We start from the raw sequence: 25,501 nt of genomic DNA on the forward strand, positions 1-25,501 counted from the left end.
TAATACAGTACAAATAGCTCAAGATATTGGTTAGTGAAATTCAATGTTTGCACCAGGTCAGATTCTGAGTAACCTTTGAGATGGAGTTTCACAATGGAAAAATCTTATTACTGTTGCTAAGACCAACTAGCTCCCGATTAGGTGAAACAACCTAGGTTCCTCTACATCAACAGAGGCTTGCTCAAAAATCATCTTAAACACTTGGTCTTTTCTGAGAACTAAAGGATCCCAAAAAGATGTATACACATTTCCATCATAAATATTTAGCATTAGTAAGGGCACATGATGCAAGAAAACAAGCTTATATAGCATTAGCAAAAAAACCACACAGACCCTTCTCATTTCACTCATCCACTTGCTCCAAATGTTTGTCCAGTTCTGCCTTGAATCTGTTTAAGGTATCAACTTCCACAAAGACAGATGGAACTTCATTCTAGCAATCAACCACCCACTGGATAAAGGCAAACTTCCGCACATCTATCTACAACTGTCTTTCCTCAATTTGAATTTATGCCCTCTCAGGCGATTATTCTGAGCAAGAGAAAGAATCCCATCAGCACTGAGCATGCTCAAACCATTCAAGGCTTTATACACCTCAATCAGATCACCTAGCAGGTGCCTAGTCTCCAGAAACTGTAATTTGCAAAACTTAGCCTTTCTTCGTAAGAGCAACCCTTTGTTACATTCACTAATCTTGTTGCCTTTCTCTGTACTCATTGCAACAGCTCTACATCCTTAAAATGAGGCCTACAGACCTGTATACAGTACTCAAGGTATGGCCTGATCATTGCCTTATACAAGGGGATAATCACCTTTTTGCTGCTAGGAAAATTCCTGTATATCATTGACAAGACACTATGGGTTACTCCTGCACAGATGTCTGCAAAGCTGTCTTTACTCACATCTGCCTGCACAATTACCTCCAGGTCCTTTTCACTCTCTACCACTATCAGTGCAGTACCACACAGTTGATACATTACTCTGGGGTTACTGCTTCCTATATGCAGTACTTTACATTTGTCAATGTTAAACTTCAGTTGCCACCTCTCAGCCCATCTGCTCAACTTTTCTAGATCCTGTTGCAGCAGCATATTGTCATTAACAATCCTGCTGACCTTTGTATCATCTGCAAACTTAGACATTAAGCCTGATATACCATCATTGAAGAATACAGAAAACAACAATGGACCCAACACTGAACCCAGGGGGTCTCCACTAATAACATTAGTCCACAAAGAGCAATGTCCATCGATTACCACTGTTTTCTCCCACTCAACCATGCCCTTATCCATAGCAGCAATTTGCCTCCAATGCCACACTGCTCCAATTTGTGCAGCAGTCATCCATATGCAACAGTATCAAAAGCCTTCCTAAGATCCAAATATGATATCAAAATTATTCTTTGCATTCAGTTCTTTTGTGACTACATCATAGTATCCAATCAAACTGATCAGACAAGACTTCCCCTTAACAAACCCATGCTGTGTCTGAGCTATAACTGAAGTCTTGCCTAGATGATCTTGCAATGCTTCTTTAACCAGTACTTCCATTTTTCCTGCAACAGAAGTTAAACTAACAGGTCTGTAATTACCTGTGTCTCCCTTTGATCCTCCTTTGTGGATTGGGGTCACATTTGCACATCTCCAGTCCATGGGTACCTCCCCTGAGTCCAAGGAAGCTCTCATCATTATGGCTAAGGTTTTGCTTACTTCCTTTGCTGCCTCCTTTAATATAACTGGATAGATTTCATCCAACCCAGGTGCCTTTAATTATAATCAGTTATAATTAAACTGATTTTTGATTAGTATATTTTGCTGATACAAGATGGCATTAGTTGAAACAAAATGATACCCATAATGCTCAAAATGGCTAACTGCAAATCTTATGTGCCAAGCATGCTCCATGATATGAAGGCTATCCCTGGATGCAAGATTTTTTGAACAAGATTATTTGGTCATACAAGGCAATGTTCAAGCTCGGTGGTACAATGATAATCCAAATTCATGAAGAGAAAGCAGTGGATTTACAGTTTTAAATTAGTGTAGTGTCTTTTTTTGAAGGGGCAGTAACTAGTGACACTTACCTCTATGTGCTTAATGTATCCGGTGTGCATTCCATTTATAATCTGTATGGGAATGAAGTGGTTTATCAACACAACAGGATGCTCCTATATTACCAGCATGATGTCAGGGCCTATCATCATCATTTAACAGACTGATGAACAGGCCAATAAGGAGACTGTCAAGTATCTTCACATTCACATGATTTAATTCTAATCAACTTGTAGAATTCCCAAAGATGTAGGGCATTCTACTATAAAAAACAAGCCACACCAAATAGATTAAAATGATGAAATTAAACAAGCATGAAGCTACCCCAGCAGCTACACTGGGGAATGTCTGTCACTCAACTTCTTGCTGCAGTTGGGTATCTAGAAGCAAATGGTGAACAATTTGAACATCTACACTAACTTAACATGTCAAATTATTGCTTCTTTACAGACCCAATAATAATAGTTAGAGGCTTATAAATAATTTGTTCCCAAAATACCACTTTTTTTTTTCCATTTTTTTTTTTTTTTTTTTGAGGCTGCATTTCAAACCTGCAAGAACAACCACTAATAATTGAACAAGACTTCAATTCCTCATGATAACACAGAAACAGCATTAACTATAGCTATCTAAGCTATGTGTGCAATAATTAGTTATTGCATGTGTACGAATACAATCTGAACAACCTTGGAGAGGTAGGTGGGAATTTCATATATTGTAAATAATTAGAGCTTCATTAGAAATATTAAATGTAAAGTGATGGGGGGGTCAGCAACTCTTCATAGATGGGAACTGATATCAGTGGCAGCCCAGTGTAAGGGGGAAGAAAGATAAACTTTTATCTTTCTAGTTATTCTAGAAAGATAAAAGTTTTTATCTTTCTAGAATAACTTGTTATTCTAGAAAGATAAAAACAAAAAAAAAAAGTAGAGTGAAGTAAAGATCCATCAAGGGGGATTCACAATAAAATTAAAGTGGAGCATGGGCACACCCATCTGTCTATGGAGACTTTTGTTCTTAAGGATTGTCTTCTAATACCTTTGGACTAGGTTACTAACATTTCCACCAACTAAGGACAGAAAATACTTTGAAGATCTTGTCAAGGCAATAATTCATTTTTCATAGGCAGACTAGACAACTCTTCAAAATATGGGTTGCCAGGACTGTTCATGGGGTTTTGTCAATGATACACAGGAATTTTGCCAGCAGAGATAAAGAGGTGATTATCCCATTGCACAAGGCAATGGTCAGGCCACATCTTGGTTATTGCATACTGGTCTGGAGGCCTCATTTCAGGAAGGATTTAGAGCTCCAGGAATGGGTACAGAGAAGAGCATCAAGATTGGTGACAAAGGGGTACTCTTACCAAGAAAAGAATTCAGTTCTGCAGATTACAGAACCAGGCACTTGTACAGTAAGGTGATCTGTTTAAGGCCTTGAATGGCTTGAGCAAACTTAATTCTGATGGAATTTTTCATGCTCAGACTATACACAAGGATGTATGAATTCAAGTTTGGGAAGGAAGGATGGTTGCGGAACAAATGTGCAGAAGTTTGCCTTCAACCAATGGATGGTTGATTGCTGGAACAAGCTACCATCCATTGTGGTAGTGGATAGTTTGAATAAATTCAAGGAAGAAATAGACAACCTACTGGAGGAGTGGATAGGTGAAATGTTTTTTTTTTTTTTTTGACTGATGCTGTATAAGCTTGCATGCATCATTTGCCACTATTAATACTAATAACAGAAAGTTTATCAAGATGCAGAAAAAATTTTCTAGTAAATAATTGGTGTATGGGAGTGATTAATATTCTAGGTTTCATTTTTGATCTTTATTAGGAAAAATTCCCAGGGAAAAGGAATTTCCTGTTATTCAGTTTGCCTGTGCAATACAGCTAATCAACCAGCATGAGGAAAGTTATGAATATCAATATTGTTGTTATCTTTTTAGTAACAAGCATCATACAGGATGAAGTCAGCAGTTTACAAGGTAAAAATAAACTACTTTTTTTAAATGCATGTTCAGGTTATTTCATTATGTTCAGTAGTAAATGAAAGGATACCATTGTCTTTAGCATTTGTCATGTTATATGAATCTACTAAGTGTGCAATTCATCTTATATTGTACTCGTAATTTGATGCATAGGAAGATTAAATGTATGATAGTTTTACTGACATTTGAATGTTGTGTTGCAGAACAAGCAGTTCTTACTGAACATGCTACTGGAAATCTGGATTGGAAGAAAATGTTATTCCCATAAAAGATTTTCTAAGATGGTTATAGTTCTTTAAAGCCATATTAAAAAAAATAATAAATATAATAATAAAAATCATGGAATAAGGAGGCTCTAGTTTTTTTCAATGAACATTTAATTTTAATTGCTTTTTACAGCTCTACTTTTGTGATGGGATGTTTTATTATTATTTTGAAAATAAACTTATTCAAGTTACCTGAACTGAAAAATCAAGAAACAAATGTAAATAACTAATGAAAAATAGTCTTCTGAAAAAGACAAACAAAGGACTCCATGTCTGGGTGATGGGATTTTCTATACAAATAAACTGAAGACTTAATTAATTGGCAGTCTTAAGGGATTTAGTGTTAATGAAATCCAGCAAAGAGGGCTACTAGTTTCCCCCTTTTTCAAGGGAAATATGGTTGTTTCTTTTGCATAGAAAAAAAAGGAAAAAAGGTGAATCAAGGAGTTAAAAAAAATACACAATAGGAAATACATTTGAATCAACTAAAAAGAAGAACACATCTCAAGTTACTGGCATAGTCTCTCTAAAAGAGAATTAAGCAAGGAAAAACCAGTATTAATCTCATTTAATGTAGTGTATAAGACATTAATCTAAAACTTACAACAAAAACAAATAATGTAAGTCACTGTATCTATTCATTGTCCTGTAAAGTTAGTCATGTTTTTCAAATGACCAATTCATTTGCAATACCAAAAACTACTTAACACCTACTCAATTAAGCAATTTTCTCCAGACCAAAAATTTATTTTTCTATATTATTATTTAGCAACTACTTCCAAGTTGAAAGAAGTTTGCTAATACAAGCATGAAAAAGGAACTCATATTTGATAAGCACTTAGGTTTGTTAATTGAAACAATTAAGTTTTATATACTGAACTAATGTGTTCACTAGTTCTTAATTATTCTAAGGTGCAAGGGAAGATGCATAATGAGATTTTACAGATTTAACTACCAAAAGAGGTAGTGTGAACGAGATTTAATGTGTGACCAAGTTCAAAGATCTGCACTTTTTCATCTTCATGAAAAAAGGGGCAGAGCTGTTAGCAGCAAGGATGACAGAGGGAAAAAAATAAATATTAATGACACTCAGTAACAAAGATTGAAAACTAATAGACTAGAAACTCCACCTCCACCATTTGGAAGTGGGCACACAGAATTCATGCTGTACCACTGCTGCAACATGGAGTACCAGTAAAGTACTGTCAGTATGGTGCATCAGTAAAAATATTTCTCATTTGTTGCTGATAAAAAAAAAAAAAAAAAAGTTCAGCTTGATAACTTCTTAAAGAAAATAAAAATACATTTTAAAAATAATCATTATGGAATCCAAGTTCTGTTTTGTTTATACTGTAATAAAAAAGAAAAAAAAAACACCATACACACACACTTCCCTCCAACTGTAACAGTGCAAAGCTACACTCAAAAATAATTAGCAATGTACCAGTACCAATAAGTACTTTCATAACAGAGCTGGACAATATTCTAATGTATGAATATTTCATAGAGTTCTAGAAAGAATAGTATAATTGGTGCTCAGATAGAGAATGCAACTGACAAAAGGGAACAATTTTGTTCTTCCTGTTCTATTTCCTCCATTAGATTTTATAATAAATTAGAACAAAATATTGGCCATTTACAAGTGAACAATCAATCAGATTGCTATGAATGCTGTAAATGTGTATAACTACGGAGTGAAATTACTTTTCTTTCCATGTGAAAAGCTATACATCCTGCAAATACCTGTAGCAACTTCAAGTTATCAAGATGTAGCATTACAAACTGCAATGCAAGTATGGTTTGCTTTTTTTTTTAAAATAGCAAATTGGATTCTAGAGACTGTTTTCCTATAATAATAGGCAATAATATAGTGAATAATCTGAGCAGGTTGCAACTTTTTAATCTTAATATATGAAAAAGACCCAACGTTTAAGTACTTCACAGGTGAGACTGACTTCTGCAGATAATGTGATGCATTACATCTGAAAAGTTGCACTCTTTTCAGTAAGTCATCACAGCACCATGGATTCTATACTACAAGTTCCTCTAAAGATCTCAGCAGACGAGGAATGTAAACCACATCAATTGACAGGGTCTCAAATATGAGATTCAAGGGATACTGCATCAGGTTTTTGTGGAGCCCAACCTGCTTGACAGAGAACATGACATTAAGATGTCATCTTTTACGTGCCCGATTACCACACCTGTAGCAAGAGACTACTAGCCTCCAATTATCAGCAAATCTTCATTCAACACTAGTTACAAGCTCTTCAAACCTTCTGCTAATTCATTGCCATTTGCATATGATTCCACACGTATCTTTGTTTAAACAGTAAGCTGTAAATTAATTGCAAGTAAAATAAGCCATTTTATTCAATGTAATGCATATAACTAATTTTTAAAGCTTAGTAATGTACTTATACACAAGTTGCAGCAGTCACACTACAATGTTACCTCTTTCAAATCTAAGAAAGACAAACTATTATACCATATTGATTATAATGTTAATCCTACATACAAATGTTACTCTTCTATAATTTATGCTTTGATAATTGAGCTATTAAGTGCTCAATAATTCCTATATTCTATTATAAATCAACAGGGATTACCTTTATTTTAGATAAGAAAGCTTCTTTTCCAACTCTCTAATAATTCCTGAGGATGGCGATATTTATTTTGTAAAGCAGGTGGGACATCTTATTTCTTTTGGTCCTATAGCTGGACTTTAGAGTTAAATTTAGGAGTCTAATAAAATTGGATATGGGGGGAGGGATTATTCTCTCCCCCATCCTCAAGAATTTAGTGAGTTGGACTAGGAGTTGGACAAGAAACTTCCTATATCTAAAATAAGAGGTAATCCTGTTGATTTATAATAATAATTTATGCTATAAAGTTAAATTTCCCTACCCCTCAAAAAAAAAAAAAAAAAAGTTCAATCCACAACTTTTTCTTTCAAATTCAGTTGGTATTAAATTAATACCAACTTCATTCAATTCTGAAGTTCAGCATACAATCCAACTTTATTTTTAAAAAATTCCTGGATACTAATGTCAGTTAAAATTCATTTTTTAATTAAAAAAATGAAAATCTACTATCTTTCAAAAGGCTCATTATACAGTTTCAATTAAATGGCAGTTCTGAGAAACTTCACAGCATTAAAACCATTTCTCATTGTTTCAAGGTCACATGTTCATTGGCATTTTTATGATATACACAGAAATCCACAACAGAATATTCCTTTTACTCCATTTCTGAAATTAAGAAAGAGGCTCATTTCTTAGGTAAAATTCTACAATTGACATATGTGGCAAAATAAATACAGCAAAGAAGTTTAGCTTACCAACTCATACCCAAATTATAGCATTCCTTAAGAGGAATACTAAAATAAACCCATTTAATGTAGTATTGTATCAATTACTATGCTATTCATCTGACGTGAAATAGCACTCATGTGGATGTTTTAGAATATTAAAATTATTCTAGTTTTTGTTAGATGTTTATAGAAGAGTTTTTACATGTTACTAGACAGCCAGATAAACTTAAACAAAACAAACCAATAAACATTTAAAGATATTAAATTCCCCAAAATCAGTTTACCTTCACACCACCAGGGATACATGATCTTATAGATTTGATCATAGAAGTGGTAAAATTTAAAAAAAAAACTTAGGAAAGATGAAATTGAGTTAATATTTAACAGCAACATAATTTATGATAATTACTTGAAGAATTTTATTTATCTTCCAAGTCAAAGCAACCATTCTAGAATTAAAAAAAGAGATAGATAAATAAAATAGCTGCTCTACAGCAAAGTTTCTCATCAAGAAGTCAGTTTTCTGATTGCACATTTTAGCTTGAGATGTCTGTAAATTTACCAAAAACAAAAGCTTGCAAAGCTCATTTGAAGTATAACATTTAAAAGCCATTTATACAAATTTTGTTTAATACTGTAAAAAATTGGAAAGGACAAGCAATATTAACAAATATCGTAAGAATAAACTTTCTACTTCATAAGGAGAGTAGGAAAAAAATAGGAATAGTCTATTCAAACAAAATAGCAAGTAATTAGTTTTGCTTTGACATTCAAGATTGTCAAGGTCACTTAATTAGTCTAGCATCACATTATGCAACTCAACCAATGAAGTGCACTGGCTTTCCCATTAATCATTTTATGCAACAACTGTCAATTAATGGTCATTAAAAAAGTTATCTATATCCAATAACCAGAGACACTAACAGCAAGCAAACAGTGCAATAAAATAACAAGATGCTGCTTTAGGTCCTTAAGAGCAGAATCTGAAGAAATAGCTAATTGCAAGTAATTAAAAGTGGCTGAACCCCTGTTCTGATCACCTAAAAGATTTACTCAAGATTTGTTTCTTGCTATTAATCTTTCACATGCAGAGCAACCACTCCAAGTTGCCCTCTAGTGCATTAAGAATAAAAGATTTGCAAGTCTTCTTACCATGGTGTTGCTGCCCTGTCACAGAAACAGCAGCTTGTCTGTTAGATAAATAAACAATAAAATTCAAGATCTGAAGAATGACAATTGCCAGTTGGGGGCAAAACTGCAGTTTGAAATAGTTTTATTTTATGCTAACGGTTCTTTCCTCAAATTACAAGAGATCCAACTATATTAGTTAACATTGTTGCAGAGGCTCTTACAGCATAAATGTCTTTAGCAAAAAAACTTCTGAAAAGAATACCATGTGAATGAATTGTTTTATATACCTGTATAAAACATTTCTGGAGGGACTGTCTTTTTTATTAGCTTTTCTTGGAAAGCTAATACAGAATAACAGATAGATGGTCAAATGAGTTGTTATATAAAATTATCAGAAATAAATACCTCATTTCCAACATTTACATTAGTAATTGTATTAGAGATTCAGACAAATTTAAAAATATTTAAATATGCATAACTGGAATGACTAAACTTAAGCTAAATGTAAAGCTTATGTTTATATGCAAAAACATAAAAATTGGGTATCACGACAAAGAAAAGACTAAGAATGTGACACTTGTTAAGTGTCACATTCTTAGTCAACTATGGCTATTTCAACAGAAGCTCTACATGCTGCACTCATATATATGATACTATTTGGGAATCCCTGCCATTGACAAACTAGCTTTTGAACAAAGTAAACCAGTATCATAAAATTTCGCGACTATCTGAAACTATAAAGCATGTCCCTCAAGATCAAATGATTTCTTAGGGTCTTGGGCAAAAAGTTTGTGGGACTATTAAAAATAATCCTAATTATTTTTAGGACTTATTTTCAGTACCGTAAATACTATAAATATAACTGTGTTCAGTCATTCTTTCGCGAATTACATACGCTGCTATATTCTTAACACCAGGCTAATTGCAGATTCTGGGCGATCGCTCCATAAAAGGGTCAAATCCGGTCTTGCCTCTCCTAAACTCAGAATTCATAAAGCAAGTGAAGGTGATGCGACCATTAATCCAGACAATTAATTTCGTTTGCTTTCCGTAGGTTCTAAATGAGAAAATAATTTGTGGCCTAAATCTTATAATAGTATTTCTGTCACATTACAAAAATGTAGACCAGGGGCAGCACTATGATTTCCTGAAATCGGGGAGAGAAAGAACTGAAGCAGTTTTATTATTAGTATTGTTAATTAGCCATATGGTGCAAGGAAGCCTGAGGCTTATGGTGCACCAGCTAAAAAAATTCGAGTTACTCTGTGTGTGAGACAGAGAGAGAAAGTAGAAGGGAATCACCAAGAAAGAGAAGAATGATGATATCCAGCTCAGGACCATGGCAGAAAATCAGGGATTCGATCATCATGAAACAGTAAACGTACACATTTTGTAATTGGGGGTGGGGGGCAAGTTGCCATTTAGACAGAATATCGCCCGAAGAACCATGCGGTGTTTGGACACTAGCAATGGTGCTGCTGCAGCTATGCGAGGAAACTTCCGAGAATCGGCAGGTATTTTTTTTAATCAATAGCAATGCTAAAGGAAATATTTTCCAACTTGAATGGAAAAGCGCTACTTTTCTAGCTGATGTAACTGAAAATGCGGTTTCATCAAAAAATCCATCAATCGTTTTGAAAAACGAGTTTCGTTGACTTACTTCTTTTTACTTAGTGATCTCAATGTACTATCACACACAAAATTCAGCATATATAAAAAATATACTGTTCATATTAAGGCCCTACTGAGTAGCTGTAATTACGATCATGTGTATTCTCACTCAAAATAGACCATTATAATAATAAAAATGTGGAGGAATACTGTGCAAATAAGTGTTGTATAACACTTAATTTCGGAAAAGCACAATCAAATTCAATCCAATTTTTATACGCTAAAAAAATAAACAAAGAATACTGATTTACACAACGTTAATACATATCTAAATGAGAATTTAGAGATTAGAGTATACAAAACGTACTGATCGTCTTCACATCCAATGAAGAAATTTCTCGAACAGAAATGTCTTATTACTACTACCGAATATAACCAAATGATCAACGTAACAGGTTTTGTCCGAAATTCAAGTTTTATTACTAAACAAAAACATAAAATAGTAAATAAGTAATGCCGAGATAAACAGATCGCAGATTTTTTTTCCACATTATCTGGTTACTTATGTTGTAAACAGAAAACCAGAAACGATAAAAAGCATTCCGAACTCTAAGAGCAAAACTCGAAAGAAGCATATAAAAATTTTGCGTCTATGAATTCATCTGGAGTGACAGTTCCACTTCGTGCACAATGATTCACCATTCTATAATTAGATTGTTAGGTAATTACTTTCACCTCAGAATACAAATCAAATATTAATCATTTTTATAATTAAAAAAAGTTAAATTTATGGTTGGAGTGGATTATACAGAAAATTAGATACACGAAATACAGATTATGAAAAGAGAAAGTTGCGTGTTCCTAGTTTCGCAAATACCAATGTAAAGAACGACTCCTTGTTTTGGGTATTCCAAGTCACGGTTTCTCGTTTTTAATTAATCTCAAAATTCCGTTATTTCCTTTCCATATCAATGAGAACCAACGGAAAGGTTGGTTTTGGATTATGCTACCATAAACGATGCACGTAAATCAAGAAGTATTTTTTGAGATGTGTGCACTACATAATAGTAGAAAGTCAATAGTTCAACAGGTTTTTCGCTTGCGAATAACACTTCTAAAGGACCTGTAAACAGTTTCTTTTTTTTTAAGTATACAAAGCCTCTTAAATATACCGTGATTAGTTAATGTTGGGAACATTGCAATAAGTATCTGTGATCGTGTAATCAAGTTAAGAATTAGGAACATTGCTTAAGGTATTCATTATATTGCATTTCAACGAGTTACTTCCGTAGATTAATTTCGTAAAGGAAATTAAGAATAGAAACCTTGACCGATTTTTAACAGTAACCAATTGAGCGAAGAAGGAAGATATACTTAGAACGTACACTATTTATCGCTTTCCTTCTACATCTAATGCGGTTTTGATTATGAATATTATCAAAGCACTAATTGAATCTTGTCTGATCACTGTAGCAAGTAAATTTAATGCCCACTAACTGAAAACGTTCAACTCAACTTCTAGTAAAACGACATTCACAGGAGAGGTCCTATTTCGGTCTTTTGCTAGATCGAGCATGAACTGATATTGAATCACCAAATATCAGCCAGGAATTCTGATTAAAATTACCAATGGGACAAATATCTGCGTTAGTTGTAAAGAAGTGCAATGCGACAAAGATTCATTGAGTTCGCTAACAGCATTAACGAATTAAATTGCCAAACTAGTAAAAGAGTTTACAAGTTTCGAAAGCAGCAGAGTTCGTTATTAGGGAGGGTTTTAAATTTAATAGTTTACTTTTATAATAATTCACTACCTGGTTTGTCAGCCATGACAGCTACCTTCACAGTGGCAGTAATGCCCAAGTAGTGATGGAAGGAGAAAATTCGGTACTGTTAAGCCTAACTATCAAAAGCCAACCGGCAACTGTCAGTGTGAAGCAGGAGCAGAAAGTAACTCAACTCAAGAATCCTACTTACCTTTGACTGAAAGGTCTCACTCTCGTTTAACGACTGAGTTCGAAGCTTGTGAGTTAAATATCTTAGCATTTCAGAATGCCGATTCACTGATCACGCTTTACCAACTGTAAGGAAAAATGTAGGGCCTGTACCGTATCGTACCGAAGACACGCCTGACACCTCGGCGACAACCACCGTGCTTGGCCCCCAGTGCGATATCCACCGTTGAGCTACGAGAACGTAGCAGCTGCTGCACGTCACGGACCTACAACACAAGAAAGCCTTTATCAGAATAGATCCACGTTATATCACACTGTCAGTTCTAGCATAGCCATCTGCATGAAAGGTAGGGCAACCAAGACAAAGAAACACTAACACTTTCTTACTCTCTCCTCATTTCTATCCGTCCGCCACTGCTAAACACAACCGCTCACATCGCTTCACAGTCAAATATCAGCTGAAACTAGTTGGATCATACCACTAGCATAAGGTAGAGAGATTTTGGCAAGTCTCCCTTTGCGCTTCTAGGAAGTCTCACATTACTCAAACGTACTTCAGCTCGACGCCCTCGGAAGTAAAATGTAGCTTACCTCTTCTTAGTTATAAGTAAATCGACATAAGATTACGGAAATAACTAATTTTTATCAATTTTATTAAACCATATCGGCAATTCTATTATTGGTATCCCTTTCGAATACTGTGGTTAGTCCCTCCTTCTGATTGGTCAATATACTTGGCGTCATGCCAAGGTAATATGTTCCGTACTTAGTCAGCTCTACGGTTGTAAACGTAACTCAGACTGCGTGGAGCGGATAGTGAAAGGCGGGACTAGTTGCAGAATGAAAGAAAACGAAGGGCATTCCCAAGTGTATCTTAAAGAGTAAAGGAGAGGTGGCTAGTGAAATGGAGTGATAATGAAGAGCTGGTTAACCACCAGCTATACATAGAAATATTTGAAATGGTGAGTGAGCATGCTGAAAATTCTTTTCGTTATTTCCCCTGGCTATAGGTAGACTCCGATTTTTCAATGCAAAGCTAAAGGTGGTAGTAAATTTGTCATTTTCTAAAAAAGAATTACAGAAAAATAAAGGTGGCGCTTTAAATAATCGGCATGCTCCTCGAATAATGCGCCAGGTCTACACAAAAACAATATTCATTTATTAAAATAAAAGAAATGTCCAATCATGCAGTACAACATAACAAATCCTCGTTACAGGAAACCTAGTTATCAAAACTTTACTGATTTAGGTTTAATGATTGAAGACGACTGCTAAAGAGTTCAGTTATGACTTGACGTAATATTACCTCATCGATTACGCATCTAACCTTTTTCAGAAAGTGTTTTTCAGTGGAACATATAGTAGAAGTAAGAGCGAACTGATCTTGGGGAAGCCTTTGCCAGATAGCACTACTGAACTTTGGATTATTCGGTGGTTGGCTGGTTTTGTAAAAGTTCTTCGGTTGTAGTACTGAAGCGCCCTCTTTTGAATAATTTTTGCAACATTTAGAATAAAGCTTTATTTGAATATTTTATTTAATTTTGTTTATTATGCTGTTATATTTGATGTATTTCTGCAATAAAATTTTACTTTTTTTTTGAATCAGAAGAAAATACAACAAAAGCATTTAGTTTATATCAGTTTCAATTAATATCTAATATTATATTTTAGCGTCAAACTTTTCGTTATATTTATATAGCTAGACAACAGTAAAGCAGAAATTTTCAGTGCCTAAACTGCAGACCAACGAAAGAATTGGGATCATGTAGTCATGAGTTTAAATTTTATGATGGTGATTGTAAATTTGTCGTAAAAATAGTAACCACACATTTCTCCTCCGTTAAAAATTTAATAGGTTACAATCATTTATTTTATAGGCATGTACCGTCTTAAATTTACTGTTTAAAGAAGATTTTGAAAATGACAAATTAAAGCAGACAGGCGGGGTAGTTTTTATTTAAAAATATAATAAATTTATACAATACATGTACATATAATTATTAAAATTCACATCTATTTTGAACAAGTTGAAATCTAGCAACTGCCCTGTGCTATACTTACAACACAATTATAAAATTATTATGATATAAGATAACTGTATTTTTTCAGTCACTTTTTTTGACGCACTTTGGTACTTTATAGGTCTCAGCGTAAAAATTTTTTAACACTTCCAAAAACTGAAATAAAGCTTGTATGCTGATTCCAGAATCTGGCACTAATTCTTGTTCTCATAAATTAGAGATAGAGAAATTGAACCAATTATCTTTGGGTTCAATTTCTCCCAGGAGTCGAAATGGAAAAATTTACGAACCGGAACGCTCTTTAATAAAATATTTCACTTTTATAATCAAGTATGTATACGACGTTATCAATGCTTATGGTGAACTGGAACGGTGTTTCGGTGTGCTCAAGTCTGTTCGGAAGCCTGATTTCTCCGAAATCAAGGACGAAGTTGTCTCCATCTTCGTTTGGAGCTAAAATATACAAAAGAAAGAAACTACACATCTGCTGTCCAGATGTGTAGACAGGTCAGCTGTCTCTTTATATTGATTTGTTAAAGATTCTAGATTTTCCTAAAGCATGCTTATCCAAGATGAAATCTGTAACTATTTATAGCTGAAGTGGGTGAAACGAATAACACGGCGTTATGACATTTTAAGTCAGCTATTTGGTGAAAATTCCAAATCAATCCTTAGTAACTAAAAAAACACTTGATCCTGCTGAAGTAGTGAATAATTGATATGCTACTTTTTAAATGAATACTGATTTCACAAAACGTCTGATGTTATGCAGACGCTTTGTGAAAACTTTTATCTCTGCTTCTTCGGCGAGTTACTTTTTTTTTATCCAAAATAGTTTTACAATTTTGGATAAAAGAGTTTTTGAATAGTCCGAAGTTCTTAAATTACATTAAAAGTTAGTGGGAATGTAATGTTTTTCAGCAGCTTTTTCTTGATTTAAAACTATCCATCCCTGTTATAAACTTTTTTTCAATGCACTGCATGTTTTAATTTTTGGATCCAGAAGAAATTCTCCTTTCAGCATTTTTTTCTAGCAAATTTAAAATCTTTCACCAGCGAACTATTTTTTTCTTTTCACTTTCGATTTTTGAGTACTTTATTTTAAATTTAAGATACAATATCATCATCGTCCCTACCCCATAATTGTTTATCTCTTAATTTTTTTCCTGAAAATTGTTGGTCACCCTTATTTACGGAAGAATTGGTTCGCAATATAGTGGTCATTTTAGGTTACTTGCAGATATGTGCCGTCGTGGTTAGTAAAGTGCATGTAAGTACCGTCCTCCACACAACGGGTGGAAAAGGTCTGGATTCGAATCCCGTCATTGACGCGAGGAATTTTTATGGGCATTTTTTTCAATGCGGCCAATTAGTTATTCTCAGATGACCGACATCATGGTTTTTCTCCCGGAAACTTGAGTTTTTCTTCCAGAAAACAGGAAAATTGACCACAGAATACATGCAATTTACAGACAATAAATAATCCTCATTTATGGTCTAAGTCGCTGAAGCGCCTAAAACCATACATTTACAGTATACAGTACTTCATAACTAATGGAATGCTCGATCCGCAATACTGTATACATAAATGTCCGAGATTTCGATGTTAGTGATGCACATTAACGGAATTAAATGCATTAATAATTAAATAAAACAACTTGTTGTCCTACATTATCTAAAATTTAATCAAGGGGGATTTTTTTTGTTTTATTTCTGGGAAGTGTCATTATCAGATTGAATCATTAATGTACTCAAAAGGGGTGGTTTACAATACAGTGGTCAATTTTAGGATATTTCCAGGTGTACTTTTTTTTTTTTTTTTTTTTTTTTTTTTTTTTTTTTTTTATGAAAACCCCAAACACGAAAGGTATCAAAACCTATTGTATTTAGTACCGTGCATGGGTTGAAGGAGAAGTATGGGGGGGGGGGGGGGGATGCCGGAAACTTTGCTCTAGAGACTAAACATGGGTTTCACCATTTCAAGCCTCCAATAAGCAAAGTGATGGTATTTCACCGGTTTATACATGTCCGAGATTTTGAAGCTAGTATTTCAAAATAAAAGAAATAAAATGGTACTAAACGTATTAAGGGTAAAACAAAGATTAAGATTAGACGCTTTAAGATTAAAACAAGTTATTATTATTAGCTATATGGTGCAAGGAAGCCTGAGGCTTATGCTGCGCCAGCCAAAAAAAAAAAAAAAATTCTGAATTACCCCGAGAGAGAGAGAGAGAGAGAGAGAGAGAGAGAGAGAGAGAGAGAGAGAGAGAGAGAGAGAGAGAGAGTCAGAAGTAGAAAGGAATCACCAAGAAAGAAAGAAAGGAATGATGATATCCAGCTCAGGACCCTGCGTGTGCCAAGCCCATACTCACCAGATGTGAGCCCCTGGGGTTTAAGTTGTCCTTCATTAGATGAGAATTCACAGTGAAGGAGGGATTTTTTTTGTCATTATTTCTGGTCAGTACCAACACCAGATTAAGAACCAGTTTAATTACCTCAGTTCAAAATTTTTACTGTTTTGTCTTCCATTTGTCTCTATTATTAGCAGATTAGCAACCATTTGCTTACATGAGAGTCCATTATTGCGTGTATGGCTTCAAATAAAACGTCCATAATAACAAACATTAGTACAGTAAATAGCGGTAAATGTTAAATAAAGAGAAATTCTAAAATGTTAAATAAAGAGAAATAAGGAGTGAAATATATGTAAATACGAAATTTTTCATTACAACAAGTTCTATAAACTACACTCATGATGTAATTTTTCTCATAATTTTGCAAATGTGCATCTCGTTTAATTTCAACTATTGGTTATACATATAACAGATTTGTCATTTTTTCGCGCTTGCGTAGTATTTATGCACTTTTAAATTAGTAATTTGAATACTCCATTATGACGACTAATTTTATATGATTTATCTCAGATCTCGTTATATAATGATGTCTGAAGAGTATGGCAGCCATGTATTAATGGTTCAACATTTATTTGATGAAGAAAATATGAAATGTAATATTTTTTATATACATATAGACAAAGGCACTCTTAGAAGTCCAGCTGAATGTATTTCTTATTTAATAAATTCTTTTTTAGCATTTTTTTTCTGTACAAACGTATTAATTATTTTTAAAAAAATCTATTAAAATAACCATTTGAGACATGAGGTCCTGATTGAATGGCCCTCATGCCCTCTCCCCCTCTTGATAGGTTATTTCTTAGGCAAACTGTGATTAAAAGACAGTGAATTAAAAAAAAATAAGAGATCTAGACCTTTGATTAAGTCTGCTGCAGCTGTAGTAGCGTATTTATTTAGGAACTTGCTTGACTGTCTAAGGTGTCTTGCCGATTCGAATTTCTCAAATGTGAAATTCTAATCGGCAAGCGACTGACTGCGGAAATGGAATACAAATTTCCTGAATGGAATACAAATTTCCTGACTAAATAATATTGTAATAGTGCATTATGGCCTGAGTAGCCCTTGCACCAATAAATCAAACCAACAAAAACGACAAATTTCCTTTCGTCTTCCACTTCCATATGATGTTCCATACATTGACATATGGGAACTTCAGAATCTCCAAAATCCATCTAATACTAAGTAATGCAATGTAATACCCAACTATTCCCTACACGATATAGGTAGTTTAAACTGAAAGAGATACAATCAGTTCAGTTATATTCATGTGCTACTAAAATGTCCTTTACATAATTAGTATTGATGGTATTTTATATATCATGTGATTAACCTGTTCTTTATCAATACTAGTTGTGTAAATCCTACGGCTGATTAGAACAACTCGGCAATCTAGTCGAATATCATCATATACCCCCAGGGGCTCACATCTGGTGAGTATGGGCTTGGCACACCCAGGGTCCTGAGCTGGATATCATCATTCTTCTCTCTTTTGGTGATGCCCCCTACTTTTATCTCTCTCTCTCTCTCTCTCTCTCTCTCTCTCTCTCTCTCTCTCTCTCTCTCTCTCTCTCTCTCTCTCACAGAGTACTCATGCCAGTGCAGCATAAGCCTCAGACTTCCTTGCACCATATGGCTAATAATATAGCAAATTGACCGCAGACAAAGAGAGACCATCTTTTTTTAACTTGTTGGATAAAGTAACAATAATAAATAGAGTACTTCCAAAAAAAAAAAAAAAGGTATACGTACATTTACCTTGTCTTCACTATGAGGAATATCTGCATACATCAATATGAAAATTGAGAATGGAAAAAAATAAACTCAATGATGAATAAATCCTGAACCTGCAATTTAGTTCTGATTATGTTCCTAACATGACTTCAAACGTAAGTCTTTTGGGAATTAAAATAGTGCATTTATTTATGAGATTTTCAAAATACAGCTACTCAAAATCATATGCACAACTCTGATCACTGGACCGCTATAGGTTCCGGAACGTGATATTTCTTATAAAGGTAATTATCGCGCGTAACAGTAGTTTCAATTGTAGTTCTCTTAATGGAGATAAGCCACGACCGTAACGACTCATTTAATTAAAGTCGTGCTTGAGGATATTTTTTTTGTAGTGAGTTAGCAATGTTTATATCCTCACGGATAGCACAATGGATACTATCGCTGCTCCCTGAAATCCTGAAGCTGACCAAGTTGAAAATTATATCGGATAGGAAGAACTTTTATATGCATTCACACCGTCACCGAGTTGACTTGAACCCAGAACTCAAAAGCTAAGGGGAAAACACAAAAATACGAATACATTTTTAACATAAATAAAAATAGAACCAAATATTCTTAAGTTATTATTATTATAATTAACCATATGGTGCAAGGAAGCCCGAGGCTTTTGCTGCACCAGCCAAAAAAAAAAAAAAAAAAAAAAAAAAAAAAAAGTCTGAGTTATCCAGAGAGAGAGAGAGAAGGAGATCACCAACAAGAATAATGATGATATCTAGCTTAGGTACCCTGGGTGTTCCAAGCCCATACTCACCATACATACACAGCCCCTGGGGAAAACAAATCCAGTTTTTGAAGCCTCTATTTCGTGTTTATCACTCGTACTGGTTCTCTCGGGTAGGTAGCACAGTGGATATAATCACTTTCCACACCGAATTGAAAATACCCGGGTTCGAATCCGATCGATAATGCCAGGAACTTTTTTTCACAACGTGGCTGAGTTAGTCGGTCTCAGAGGAGGGTTGCATGTTTTTTTTTTTCTCACGCTAACTCTGGTTTTTCGTCCAATAAACAGGAAAATCGACCACAGAATACACGCAATTTACGGCCACGATATACTCTCGCCTCATGGCCATAGTTGCTTTGGCACGTAAGAAAACACAAACACACATAAAGGTTCACACTATCGATTTCAAGATAGCCATACTTGTGAAAATTCCAAAAGACACCATTTCAATGATTCTCTGAGGTGGAAAGCAATAAGAATGCAGTCACGACAAAGTGAGGCCCAAGTGGTTAAATGTGATTTGCGATATTGTAAGCAGATTGCGGAACAAAGCAAGCACTCTGTCTCTCAAAAACTTGTTCCAGGCTGTCCTGTCATTTCCACGTCAGGTGATAGTCATCCGCTCTAACTGCAAGCCGTCACGGAGACTTCACATTCGGCAACTTGCTTCAGCTTTACTAGGGCTACAGGAAGAATCTAAGTGTACTGTCTATAGAAAGCTTGACGAAAAGGTTTTCATAGTAGCCCATTACAATTGGTGCCCAAAAAAAACTCGACTATACCCCTCAGCAACAGGTTCTACATGACTGTATAGTGATTTATTCACTTGTAACTCGTTTGGAGAGGGCTGGGTTCGAGTCCCGTCGATTGGAGGAATTTTTAAAGGTCTTTTCAATCTGAGCGGTAGTTAGCCGATCTCAGACAGAACAAGTAGGGGTTTCCCTCGCGAATTATTCCAGGTTTTTCAGTCCGCGAAACGTGAAAATCTGCCTGCAAACATATGAGTATTTGTAATACACAACGGAGCAATATGGTGTCGAGATACGGTCTTCAGTAGGATTCTCAACGCACTTTATCTGAAAAAACTGTGATGTTATATTTCGTACTGATAACGTTGTGGATAGTAACAAGTTTGGAGACGATGGATTAACAGTGTGGGCTGGAATCACTGTCAATGGCTTTTTACAGATCTGATTATTATTAATGTAAATTTATTTCCGAAGAAATGTCCATTTACAGCTATACATTTAGAGGACATGAGTTACATACAGAAATTAAATAAATAATGACAGACAAATGCATTGTGTACGGAGCCTAGATACAATACACGGCCTTAAACAGCCTCTGGTGAAGATACATAAACATAAAGATACAACATATAAAAGTACATGCAGATACAACAAAGCGTGGATAGAGCAGCATCTCCGAGAGTCCACCTAGAGCATGACGAGGGCATACATGTCCGCAAGATCTGTAGGTTTCGTCCTTGCAGAGCTTCTCGACGTCTATAGATAACCTATTCAATATTTGTAAGGAGTTATGTGGAAACATATTGTGCAGAGAGAACATGCTACGCAGCTTCGATCTGTATGGGAATGTGTTGGTCTGGCATCTTTTTCTATCTCACGGTCTGACGATGTCCCAAATATCAGGTGAGCTCAGTTTTCCGGATAGAAGCTGAGAGAGGGTAAGAAGATTCCTAGAGATGATGTGATACCACCAAGGAAGCATATTAAGATTGGTGACTAGAACAGATTTTGAGATTGTAGGTGTTAGTAGCATCTTCATGTTCCCTGAGGAACTCTCACTGCTATGCTGAAATGGGATCCTGATCTTTATATTTGTCCTTTTGCTACTGATACAGATTTTATTTTAAATGGACAATAAGGCATGTTCTCACAGAGCTCTTTTAGGAAACAAATGCCTTCAGAAGCAAAATACAGAACGACCAGCAAAATCCCCATACCTCAATCCAATTGGCATGCTTCAGACCGGAGGATTACTGGTCAGAGATTCCCTTCCAGAAACCTCACTGAGCTTGTATCAACTGTTAGGCAAGAATGGGAAGTTGTACTTCAACAACTATTCAACAATGTCAAGACTATTACTACTCACAGAGATCACAGACCTTATCTGAATATGTTTCAACGGATAAATGACATCGGCTAATGAGTATATTCTGTGCCATCAAAATTTGCAGACGACGCGAAAATTGGGAAGGTGTTAAATGATCAGCCCCAAGCAGCAGTTTTCAGGATCGTTTGGATAAGTTTCAATGTACGGTAGAATAAATGGCTGCTTTGCTTCAGTGCTGTAAAATGCAAAGTTTTTCACTTGGGATACAACCCCAAAATAACTTATATACTAGGTAAATGAATATTAAAAAAAAAAACAACTTTATATATTAAATAACTGAATTTGAAAAACAGAGGAGAAAAAAGTGGGGAGAATTCGGGGGTTACGATCTAGGGAGACACGAAATTCTCTACGAAGTACAGATATTAGCGCTCGCAGGTAGTCGATATAATTAAATCCCGTCTCGTTGGTCTCAAGCAAGGATGTGGTTGATTTGCCTGTTTGCCAGCAAATCGACTTCAGAATACACGCAATCTATAGATATTATCTACTGACACCTTATATCCTTAGTTACTTGGGTGCCTGGCACACACACATAAACTAACATCTATCCTAAACAGACTGGTAGCAAGGTGGGTCCATAATGTCCTATAGATGATTTATCGAACAATTGCTTGTAGAGATAGGGAATTGATAATCTCATAATTGCATATGACAGTTGTGAGACTGCACTCGGAATACTGTGTATAAGTATCGAGACCGCATGTAAAAAAAGGACATCGCACTTCTTGAATTGGTTCAAAGACGGCTTACACACCTGGTCTGATTTGCAAAAGGAACACCTATCAAGAAAGATTTCAAAATGTGGGCTACAAAACTTGGTAATTATTTACCCTGGGGATCTGATTGAGGTTTATAAGGCTCTGAGAGGGGACAGTAAAATGAAGTGAAATATTTACGATTATAAATGATGCTGTAACTCGGGGATATAAATTAAAACTCACGAAAATACACAGTTGTAGATTGTATTTTAGCAATTTTTCTTTGGTCTTACAAGTTGTAAATTATTGAAATAATTTGCCTCCAGGGATAATTAACGCTGACGGTTTGGAGAAATTCAAATGTCAGCTGGACCTCGGTGAGAAGAGAAACACATAGGTAGTGTTTTTTTAATACCAGTGCGACAAAAGCCTGGGGTTTCCTTTGAACCGTATGGCTAAATGCCAATACTGTTGTCGATATGCCAATACCCTGGTGATCTTATTTTCATAACTTCAGACTGAAATTTGTGCAGTCTTTAGACATTGTTAAGACGAATATATAGCTGACATTTTGTGTTAAATAAATAAAATATTTTTATTTATTTAGTGAATATTCCTTAACTTTAGAGCACTAGTGTAGATATAATCAACTGTTCTTAAAGAAAAAGATGGTGCCTTAATATTGTGATGAGTGACAAGGTACAATTATTAATTTCTGTGAATGGAGAACAATTGTGAATAAAGTTATTAACATTTTAGGATATAATCTGTTATTGACAAAACAAAGTACATAGGGTATATTTGTTTTCTCCTTCCCATCATCTGGCATTGGCGGAAAGAAAATCTCCCATGGTCTGGAAACTGAGAAAGAGGGAGAGAGAGAGAGACCAATGTATTTATGAGGTACTAATTTGAAACGTAGTAACGTAATTTATACCACAGGATCTCTAAATTTTGGTCCTGTCATGAGGGAGAAAGGTGGTACGCAGTTATCTAAACTCATGGTGAAAGGAGAAATAAAACATTAATCGGATATGCTTGAGGCTGGAACCTCATAAAGAGAGAGAGAGTCATAAGCGTGACAACGTGATAGTGGGGAACTTATGAAGTTTCGCTGTGTATATCATGGGGCCTATTAAACATAAATACGACTGGACTTTTCATTTCTTTATATATATGTCATAAGTTGGCTCATGGCCTTCGAAAATACAAGTATAAGCAACTGAATTTCAGCGGACGCAAACAGTATATTACAACTTTTAGCGTGTTACAGTTTTAAAAGAATGGGAGTAATGATCTAAATTAGGGGCATGAATCCCATTACCTGAACTATTAACAGATAATTCTTTGTTTTCTGAGGCAATTGGTTTTTCAGCTGTTCGGCATTGTGTTATTTGTTTTCAAGAAGCTGGATTTAGATTTTTCTCTTTAAAGTGCTACTTATATTTAGGAGTATTTTGAGAAATTGACCAAATATTCTTATAAATTACAAAACGAATTTTCTTATAGTGCAAGTTGTATTTAAACTAAAGGAAGTAATTATAGATTAGGTTAGGTGTGTGTATTAAGAGCCAAAGCAATTAAGGCTATGAGGCGTCAGTATAATATATCCATAATTGCGTGTATTCTTCGGTCGGTTTGCTGCTGGCTGGATGAAAACCCGAGTAGGATGAAAAACCCAAGTTTTCGTAAAAAAAGCCATGCGACCTTGCCTGAGACTGAACAACAGCCATGGAGTGAAAAAGTCCATAAAACTTCCTAGCGTTATTAACGGGATTCGAACTCAATCCTTCTTTAACTGGTGTGGTGGGAGGACGATGATTATAACCACCAGCTACCCACGATGGCTGGAATTATAGAGCAGGTTTTTTACTGCCCTGTACAAATATATATCTGTTGCCTTTTTTTGTTCTCTAATTTCTAGTGATGAACATAATCGATTATAGAATTTTGTTGTGTGTATGAAAAAGAGAGAGAGGCATAGGTCAATGAAGAACTTATGCTTTAGTTTTGAGGGTATCAGTTCGATTTTAGTCACTGAAATGTCTTTTCTATCTATCTTTTGTTTTTTTTTATTTAATAATCTAAATAACTGATTATGGCAATCAGTCAATTATGCCATTACTACTAATTTCAAAATATCTTTATGCTCATTTTAAGTTCAAAAGACGTAACACAGGAAGTGTTACAGATGTTCTGTTCGTGTTAAGTATTTCATTATACCTTTACTTCTTTTAGAGATTAAAAAAAGAAAATACCTTACCTCAATTCAAAACCTAGATCTTTCAGTTTTTGATCGAAAGCTCATGTGAAGGCTATGAAAGCTGGAGCTCAGGTTGGAGAAAACGGTAAAAGTAGCAGTTTTGGTCATTACGTGTGACGATGCTCGTGAAAGTTCACTTGGATTTAACTATTCTGCACTTGACTATAAAACAGTTAGAGCATGGAGAAAGAATATGTTGAAAAAACGCGCAACTAAGGGAATATAAAGAGACTTGAGAAACACCAAGTCAGACGTGATTCTTGGTATGGACTTCTTGTCCAGCAAACTTATAGTAAAATTTAGAAAATTCATTAAGGTAAATTGGAGGTTGGGATTTAAAAATTAATTGTACAAACAGGAAATCACCCCTACCTACTCATCCTTCTGCACGCACTTAATGTAGACCGTCCTGATTGGCAACTTTAGTTCTGCAATGAATTTCGAAATGGTGTTTTTCTCTTCTTTTTTTTCTGAGGAAACAGTATTTCAATTGGATAGCCGTGTTGGCGGGTACAATAGCTATTATTGAAACACTACTAACTCAGTTTAAGTAAAAGAAATGTTATGATTGCTAGGAGGTTACTATTCAGGCGATATTCTTCAATGTGGCCTGGGTGTCGTGATCAGAATAGGAATCTGTTTTTAGTTCTGTTATTCTGTTCTCTAAAATACAACAATAAATGAAGAGATAAATTAGCCATTAATACGTCTATCGTATGTACATTGGCTTGCTAAAAAGTATCCCGACATCTCTCAACGACGTGAGCGGTGAAATCGAAGGTGAAAAGATTTATGCAAAGAAGAACAGGTCTGAGAGTGTGTTGGTAATAATGGAGAAGTCACAAACAAGCAGAGAATAACACAGAAAGGGGCGCTTGCATAGTTTCAAGAGACTTAATCGTCCAGTGCCATATCAGCAATTTGTCATTGGTCACAAGTTTGAACCTTGCAAAATCAACCCGTAGATTGCACAGCAAAAAGATGGAGGAACGATGGTGAGGTAGGTCAATTAGCGGAAACAATCGCCAATTCCTGAAGAAAGTGATGAAAGCAAATTGAGCGACATGTTTGAAAAACGTTACGTTGGAGCTCCAAGTGTCTACAGGAGTCTCTAAACGCATTTACGTT

At 35.1% G+C, this 25,501-nt stretch overlaps 1 protein-coding gene across 5 annotated transcripts in view; it reads right to left on the minus strand.

Annotated features, from left to right (window-relative positions):
• Nucleotides 1-25,501, minus strand: part of LOC150084799 (uncharacterized) — a 266,830-nt gene that overhangs the window by 75,354 nt on the left and 165,975 nt on the right. For 2 of the 5 annotated variants that reach the window (XM_090376616.1, XM_090376612.1), the window contains exon 1: nucleotides 12,343-12,757. The exons of 1 other annotated variant lie outside the window; for it this stretch is intronic. In XM_090376616.1, coding sequence (XP_090232742.1) covers nucleotides 12,343-12,411 — 69 coding nt within the window. In that variant the 5' untranslated portion in view covers nucleotides 12,412-12,757. Of the gene's footprint in view, nucleotides 1-12,342; nucleotides 12,781-25,501 lie in introns of those variants that run through there. 2 more of the 5 variants (XM_090376614.1, XM_090376615.1) reach the window with 2 other exon arrangements.

This window comes from Mastigoproctus giganteus, chromosome 6 (genome assembly GCF_048544385.1).
Source record: "Mastigoproctus giganteus isolate SK-2022 chromosome 6, ASM4854438v1, whole genome shotgun sequence".
Classification (NCBI taxonomy): Eukaryota; Metazoa; Arthropoda; class Arachnida; order Uropygi; family Thelyphonidae; genus Mastigoproctus; species Mastigoproctus giganteus.